We start from the raw sequence: 8,489 nt of genomic DNA on the forward strand, positions 1-8,489 counted from the left end.
AATTTCAGTGTGTGTGTGAATTCAGTGTTGAATTTCAGTGAATTTCAGTGTGTGTGTGTGTGTGTGTGTGTGTGCGTGTTTCATGTTTATATGAGTTTGGGCTACAACTAAAGTGAAGTTGCCTTCCCTGAAAGACCGTGTATGAGCTAGCAGGGGAGATGGTCCTCCAGTGTGGTCCAAGACAAGTGGAATTATTCCAGGATAAAAATACATCCACTAAGGGAACAGTCAGTATTCAGATGATAGAGGTGGTTTCATGCACTTTATGAAGTGCAACCTAAAACATCGCTTCAAGTTGAAATTACTAGAGGCTATGGTCAAATGCCATTAGCTCGCCGTGCGCACAGGCCACCTGCTCACCCAGTGCCCAGGGAACTCACTCCTCAAATGTGCATTGCTCGAAAGAGTGTTTTGGGGGAGGCAGTCCGCCTAGAATGCTTCCAGACATGGGTCCCCGCGCATGCATCCAAGATAAAGGAGCCACTTTGGCCTGCAACTTCCCATAATTGCTGGTTACATTTAGCTTTCATTGTCTTCCTGCTGGCCTGTCCCCATTCCCTTTCTCCTCAAAATCTCCCCCCTCCTCCTCCAATTATTGTTCGATATTGTCCTTCCCACATCACCCGGAACCTCCCACTCTGAAGACCCTCCCAAGCCCCCGACCACCCTCACTCTCCTCACTTCTGGAAATGTTTCTCTGGGCCATGCCAAGTTTAAAGGGGCTTTATCTGTGTGTAAGCCCAATGCGGGCTGGGAGGAGGGATTTTTCTTTGATCCACCTAATGAATTAATGAATTAAACAGAGGTGGAGTTCAGAAGGCAGGCTCCTTACTTTTGCTGAAGGTGGGCTGATTTTAAGCGGGCCTAACTGCTGGAAAAAATGCTGCTTCATGCTGGAAGAATTAGGGACATGGCCGAGTCCATTCATCTTCCCTAATCGAGTTCTTGGGAAATACACATGTAGATTAGCCCCTAACAATGACCCCCGGCTGATTGCTTGGAGTACTCCTCCATCGTGCCCACAAGGGTATTGACTAGCTCTTTATGTCCTGCACAAAGGAAGCCCCAAGTTCCCCTTGTCCTGCTTTGCCCTGTCTCTCCGAAGTCCTGGCTGTTGAAGTCTTTTCTGCTTTTCTCTCAAGACTCTGAAATAAACAGTAAATAAAAGTTAACCTCACCTGGACCTATTAGGGGGAGCTGGGCAGTCCCAGAGAGAATTAACTTTGGAAAACAAGGCTATAAGCCCCTTAGCGTGTGGGCAGAAGCTTAAGAAAACACTGCCGATCTTTGTTTAGCAGCGATTATAGAAATCAATTTAATATTGGGGAAGTTTACATAAAAAAGGATTCTTGGTCATAGAGGAACCGGCAAACACCAATCTCCTATCCCTGTGGCTGTCCTCTGGTCACCAAGGCATCAGAACCTCAGTCACCGGGTCTATGTAATCGGCCTGTGGGACATTGTGGGGTGCCACCAGGCTGTTAGGAGGACACTGCCTTGGACAGCCTAGAAAGCCTGAGGGCCCCAGGGGCAGGCTTTGCCTGGACTGTGGTGGGAACCTTTCAAGGATTTGTTCGCTAGTCCTGGACACCAGCGCCCAAAGGCCACTGTCCACACTCTCTGACTTCGTTTCTCTGGGAGGCTAAGCCGCCACCATCTCAGCCTCTTAGATGCAGCATTCGGTCTCCGGGAAGGATTAAAGATGGAGACTGCGGGCTCACATGTGCTTTTATTCTTCTCACAAACATCACACCCTCCACCATGTATTACAAGTGAGCTGTAGGCAGAAAACACTGGACAAAGAGTCAGGTGGTCTGAGCTCTAGTCCTGACCCCTCCGCTTACCAGCTGTATCAGGTTGAGTCTCAGTTTCCTCCTCTATACAATGGGGACGGGGGCACCCGGATGGTTCAGTCGATTTAAGTGTCTGACTTCCAGTCATGGTCTCTCGGTTTGTAGGTTTGGGTTCTGTGTCAGGCTCTGTGCCGACAGCTCAGAACCTGGAGCCTGCTTTGGGTCCTGTGTCTCCCTCTCACTTTGCCCCTCCCCCACTCGCACTCTGTCTCTCTCTCTCTCTCTCTCAAAAATAAATAAACATTAAAAAAAATTGTTAATAATAAAATAAAATAAAACAAAACGGGACAAACATATTTGTCCCCCTCACCTCGCTTGGTTTCGAGGATCCTGTGATGTGAAGAACGTGAAAAGGCTCTGACAACTATAAAGAATCGTGCAGGAACTATAAAGTGCGTATTAATTATCATTAATGTAGCTTTCTCTTAAACCACAATTTCTCACTTGAATCCGAAGCTCAATTTCTGTCTACTGCAAACTCACCTGCTTGCTATTTTAATTTACCTTTTTATAGGCCTACTAAAAAAATAGAGCGATTTGTGTAATGACCACCCCATATGCCCATCACAGGCAATTCATCATTCCATGCTCCTTAATATAGTCACATGTTCTTTTGTGACTTTGGGGGCGCCTGGCTGACCAGCGAGCAGCTCCCGTTGGTATAGAGGTTGCTTCCATAAATAAACTTAAAAAAATAAAATAAAGGTGAGGATTGGAAAATAGGTGGGTTTTTTTTTTTTTTTTTTTTTTTTTCTCCCTTGTTTCTTCCTTTGTCTTGTCTCCCAGGCTGGACGTTAAACTCCTCAAGGCCAGCGCCTGGCTGGCCTTTCTTTTCTTTTGAGGTTCTGGCATGGCCCACGTCAGTGGGGGACCCTCGGAAGGGAGGCGGTAACCCCTCATCCGAATGCAAACAGAAATAAACTAGCGGTGGGCATGGGGGTGGGGGGAGACGCCCCTGCGTGGAGATCGGAGCCCCTATTACAGAGGAGATTTTAAGAAACTCTATTTTGTGTCTGTATGAGGCGACGGATGTTAATTAAATTTACTGTGGCAAACGTTTCACAACAAACGTAAGTCACATCATGATACTGGCCACCTTAAACTTACACAGCGCTGTACGTCAATTATATCGCAATAAAACTGGGGAAATGAAAAAGAATGAGAATCTCGAGTTCCTGAGGTTCTTGGGAAAACATTTGGGTTCACGTTTCCTGCCAATAGTTTGGCGAAGGCGGACGGGCGAGCCGGGTCTGGCTGGCATCGGGTTTGAGAGGTGACAAGGTTATCAGTGGCGACCACGGCGATGGCGGATGTGAAAAAACACTTGCCTGCAGTAACCATCATTCCACTTTGCGCCACGGAGGCCCCGTGGGGCTCCCCAAGTGTCAAGACATGCATGCAACAGATTCCGCCTATAACCGCACCCTCCACCCCACCCCCGCCTCCCAGGACGTGAGAGGCCTTCACCCCAGAGGCTGGGCCTTCTCCTTGGCCTGCAGATTGTTTGGTGGGGAGAGGGTTCTCCAGGAACAGTCTACGAGGGCGACGGACCCCTGTCGGGTCTTCCACTGGGCCTGAGCCTGGCGGCGTGTCCGACTCGGGGCCTCCCAGCCTCCTGCTGGGCGGTGGGGCACTTGAGGTCACCGGGCGTGCAGGCACAGATGGCCCCACCGCCTCCTGGGGCTCGGCCCTGGAGCGAGGGGGCCTGCCGGGCCGCGCGAGTCCGAGGAGACAGGAAGGAGTAGTTAAAAATATAGAGACAAACAAAATAAACCCGAAGACCGAGGCTTGGGCCTACGGAGCCGAAAGAGGAGTGCCCTTGGGAATAAAAAGGGGGCGAAGGGAAAACTCAAACTGAGAAGTAGCGTGCGTGGACTGACTCCCTGCGCCCCAGAGCCTGGAAGCGGTACGCTCCGTCTTTCCAAAGGTCGCCCCGGGCACTCTGCCCGGGCGGAGGAAACTGTGCCTGAAGGCAGAGGCGAGTCTGGGGTCAGGGGAGGGAAGGGGGAGGGAAGCCCGAGCAGCGAGGCAAGCCCACCGGGTGGTGGGGGAAGGTGAGGCAAAGGGCGTCGGCCCCGTTGAGGCCAGACCGGGGGGGGGGGGGGGGGGCGGGCCCCAGAGCCGGGTCCCCAGGCCTGTCAAACATCCCACCGCACTTCCCTCGGTTGTGCGTGGAGCGTTTGGAGCGGATCGAGAGGTGGAGGGTGGAAAGTTCGGCGCGGCGGCCCCGCCCGGGGCGGCGGAACGAGGACCCCGAGGCGGGCGAGGGAAGGACCCGCCTCGCTGCGGGGGGAGGGGCCGAGGGAAGAGGCCGGGGCCGGGGCGGGAGGGGAGGAGCCAGGGCGAGCGGGCTCGCCGCCTTTAGCACCCGGGGCCCCGGCTGCCCCGAGTCCGAACTTCAGACTCCTGCAGAGACCCCGGCGGCCGCCGGCCGAGCGCTCGCCCGCCTCCAGCGCGCGCAGCCGGGGCCCGCGTCGCCCGCCGAGCTTGACCTTGGGTCGGGCCCCCGCGGGTGGGACCGCCGTGCCCGGGAACGGCGACTTCGAGCCTCTTCTCTCGGTCTCCCGAGCAGGCTGCGCTGCGAGAGCGCGGGCCGCGCCCTCCCGCCTCCTGGCGCTCCCCATGCACCTGCCCGGCTGCGCCCCCGCCATGGCCGACGGCAGCTTCTCGCTGGCCGGCCACCTGCTCCGCAGCCCGGGAGGGAGCACCTCGCGGCTGCACAGCATCGAGGCTATCCTGGGATTTACCAAGGACGACGGGATCCTCGGTTCCTTCTCGGCGGAGCCGGGCGCTCGGGGAGCGAAGGAGCGGGATAGGAGGCCGGGCGCGCGGGCCGCTTGCCCCAAGCCGCCGGGGGGAGGCGCCGAGCCCTCCGCGCAGCCTGCCCCGGTGCCCGCTCCCGAGTACGAAGGTGAGTGCGCACCCCCGGCCGCGGCGGGGCCCTGAGGCGTGCCCAAACTTAGGAGCTCTGCAAGAGGACGGAGCCCCTGCCTCGACTTTTATTAAGGCATTTGGGCGCGGGATTGGGTTTGGGGGTGTATATAAGCTTCCGGTTTGCGTTCAGAGAAAGCTTAGAGGCCCCCCGCAGCCTTATCCCCGACCTCCCGATCCAACGCCCGGGAGGAGCCCGCGTCCCGCTGTCGGCGTCCCAGGGTAGGCCGACTGGGCCCAGGGATACTCCGGGGAGTGTCCCTGACCTTCTGGGGCTTCTTCGTCCCAGCCCCTCGACCCTATTGCCCCAAGGAGCCTGGGGAGGCGCGGCCGAGCCCAGGGCTGCCGGTCGGTCCCGCCACCAGCGACGCGAAGCTGTCGGACGAGGAGCAGCCCAAGAAGAAGCACCGGAGGAACCGCACGACCTTCACCACATACCAGCTGCACGAGCTGGAGCGCGCGTTCGAGAAGTCTCACTACCCCGACGTGTACAGCCGCGAGGAGCTGGCAGGCAAGGTCAACCTACCCGAAGTCCGGGTCCAGGTAAAGCGCCCCCGATCGGTCCCCGGGAGGGTCCCAGGCCCAAGCCGCAGCCAAATGCTCCCTTGAATCCCGGCGTCTACGCATGTCACGCGGGACGCTTCCCATTGGTCTTCCTCGGCTCCGCTCGCGCAGAGCCTCGAAGGAGCGTCGCAGATCTTCCTTGTGCCCCACGACCGCCTCCGGGTCATTCGGTTCCAGTTTGTGGTATCACCTCCCTGGGCCGGGGGGGGGGGGGTCCTCCCTCTTCTAACCTAAAGAGAGGTATCAGAGATGGCTGGCAAGATGACGGGCGACAGTTTCGTAGACGCAGCCGGGATTGGGGCGGGCGGCGGTGAGTAGAGAGGGGATGTAGGCAGCGTGGGGGTGGGGGGTGGGGGGGGACGGATTGGGGCCCCGAATGCCACCTCCTCAGTAACTGCGCTCACCCTGCTGAGAAACGAAAACCCCCGTCTGCCTGCAAGGACCCTGGCGCCTGCAGTTGAAGGTTTTGGTGGATTTGTTTCAGAAACTGACTTTTGCTTCTTTGGTGTACATCCAACCAAACTTCCCGCTGCTGCAGAGGCCTTCTGTCTGTCTGTCTCTCTCTCTCTCTCTCTCTCTCTCTCGCTCTCGCTCTCGCTCTCTCTCTCTCTCGTAAAGGGGTTTTCGCTTTAATTAAAGCTGAATTATCTTTAATCCCTGATCATTAAAATATTTGAAAGCCTTAAATATTTGCTAGTCATCTGTGAAAAATCTGGGAGGATTTCCAAATTAGGAGACTTTGCAGAGGCCTGAAAGGGAGTCATTGGGAACAAATTTCACTGCATCTGAAAGGCGGTGGAACTAAGATGAGGTTTGTGCATGTGTCTGATGAATTAGATTTCCAGGGAGTGAAGATATTCAGACCTTCGGGGGCTTTTGGCCTTACCTTAAGAGTAAAAGGGGCCAAGCTTTTGCCTTTTGTCCCTTCTGCGCATTTAGGAGTTTCAAGTCATGAGTAAATATCATGGTTTTCAAAACTAGTTCCCTCATGTGACTCAGGATGGCAAGGGCCCTTCTGTTTCCCTTAATTTGGGGACAGTCGAGCTGCAATGGTTTCATTGAAGGTGTGGACTTTTTTGCACCTGCTTTTCGGGGTGGGGGTGGGGGGAAGAGGGTGGGGGAGGGGGAGGAAAAGAACACAAGTGAAAGATGAAGGAGAGGAGAGACAGTCTTCCAACCAGGGGCGCCTTCACGCCTGACATCACCTCCGTCCTACCTTCCTTCCTCCCTCTTTATTCGTTTAGGGATTTGGGCTCTTCCTTTAAGTCATCAGCTTGTTGAGAACGGTGTCTGGGACTTCTCTGTGACCACAGGGCCAGCACAGTGCCCAACATATGGCGGGTTCTTAACACATGGCTATGATGTAATCAGATGGGGGGTGGGGGAAGTCTACTGTGGGCCTCCAGCTGTGTGGAGGGCAGCAGCTCAGCCCTAGAAGAAAGGACCTCCCGGTCCTTAGTTCTCTGACTTTGAATACTGGGTGGGAGACTAGAGCTGATGTTTCCAGGGCTAGAGTGGGGCCTGCAGGGAATTAGAGGAAGCCGTGGGATGAGAGCCCTTCCCATGTCGATGTTTCTCTTCTATTATCAGCAACTATCTCGTGTTTCTGGGGGAAATTAGGGCCTCGGCAACGTAGATGAATCTTTTGTGGGAAGAGGACGAGGTTACTTACGGGTTTGTTCTTTTTCCCTCCCCCGCCCCACCCCCAATCCTAACTTTGCAGACACTTGCCCTGCTCTGCCTAGGTGCTGGGGGACTGTTTCCTCAGTGCTTCTAGGAGGTCCCCTCCCCCACTGACTCCAAGCTGCCTTCTCCCTTCTGAGGTCACAGCTATTCTCCTATTTCCCTCTAGAAATATATCACTGAGGCCACTAGTTTGGCCAAAGTTCTCTCTGATTCTCTACTAAACTAGACCAACGAACTCTCTGTTCTGTGTCCAAGGGTGGTAACTTGGTGGTGACACCTTCGTCACACCTTTTCTTGTGCCTTTACCTAATCAGAAATAGACATTTTATCATTAAGAGATCAGACTTCCCTCTTGGTGTGGACTTTCTATATGTAAAGAAAAAAAAAAGGAAGGAGGGAGGGAAGGAAGGAAGAGAAAGAAGGAAAGAAAGAAAGAAAAAGGAAGGAAGAAAAGAAAGAAAGAAAAAAGAAAGAGAAAGAAAGAAAGAAAGAAAGAAAGAAAGAGAAAGACAGACAGGCTTGAACTCACTGAACTCATCTTAGAGTAATGTCAAAGTTGACTCCGGAAAGTCAACGTAAATATAATAAACTTGAGCTGTTGTAATCATTGGAAGCCATTTATAAGAAACATCAGAAATACTAAAGGGATACTAATTAAATAAGAACGAAGATCTTTTTAAAGCAGCAACTCAAGCTCGGGATAAAACACCCCCTCTTGCTTCCACCAGTCACCACAACCAGTAATTCCTGGAAATGGAATTTAACACCCAGTGTGGCCAGTTAGGGTACTTAGAGTATTTGCGTATGCGTATGTTTATAATCGAGCCGAAAGGTAGGCCAAGCACAGAAAGCCTGAGCCGAAACCAGCCACCGAGAGCAGTGCCATCGAGGGAGGAAGCAAAGTCTAAACCAAAGGGCCAAGGGGGGCTGCCAGCCACCAGGTCACCGAAATCTGGTGCCATGTGGTTTCCGAAATCCTGGGTCCGATCCCCAAGGTTAACTTCACTTTTTTTTCCTGAGCACCTGCTGTGTGCCGCGAGTGGGAAACAGATACAGCCACAGCTGTGGGTGAGGTAAACAGGGGCCCGGGTGGGACACGGATGAGACAAAGACTCTGAGAGGAGGGAGGAGGCAAAAAGGGGAAAACGGGACGCAAAAGGAAGGAGAGCGTAGGGGTGGGGTTTTCCTGGGCGGGGGGCGAGCGGATCGTCCAGCCTGGCGCAGGGCGGGGACGCGTCCCCACGCCTCCGCCGCAGCCCGACGGCCGCTGTGCTGCCCTCCGCAGGTGTGGTTCCAGAACCGACGGGCCAAGTGGCGGCGGCAGGAGAAGCTGGAGGTGTCGTCCATGAAGCTGCAAGACTCGCCCCTCCTGTCCTTCAGCCGCTCGCCGCCCTCGGCGGCCCTGGCGCCCCTCGGGACGGGCCCGGGCGGCGGCGGCGGGCCGGCGGGGGGCGC

The 8,489-nt window shown here is 54.9% G+C and overlaps 1 protein-coding gene across 1 annotated transcript in view; it reads left to right on the top strand.

Annotated features, from left to right (window-relative positions):
* Positions 1 to 4,262: 4,262 nt before the first annotated feature.
* Positions 4,263 to 8,489, top strand: part of RAX (retina and anterior neural fold homeobox) — a 5,308-nt gene continuing 1,081 nt past the window's right edge. Inside the window, exons 1-3 of the mRNA XM_040478671.1 lie at positions 4,263 to 4,764; positions 5,074 to 5,327; positions 8,320 to 8,489. Coding sequence (XP_040334605.1) covers positions 4,476 to 4,764; positions 5,074 to 5,327; positions 8,320 to 8,489 — 713 coding nt within the window. The 5' untranslated portion in view covers positions 4,263 to 4,475. The remainder of the gene's footprint in view (positions 4,765 to 5,073; positions 5,328 to 8,319) is intronic.

The sequence above is a fragment of the Herpailurus yagouaroundi genome, unplaced genomic scaffold (genome assembly GCF_014898765.1).
Source record: "Herpailurus yagouaroundi ecotype Mexico unplaced genomic scaffold, PumYag 142, whole genome shotgun sequence".
NCBI lineage: Eukaryota > Metazoa > Chordata > Mammalia > Carnivora > Felidae > Herpailurus > Herpailurus yagouaroundi.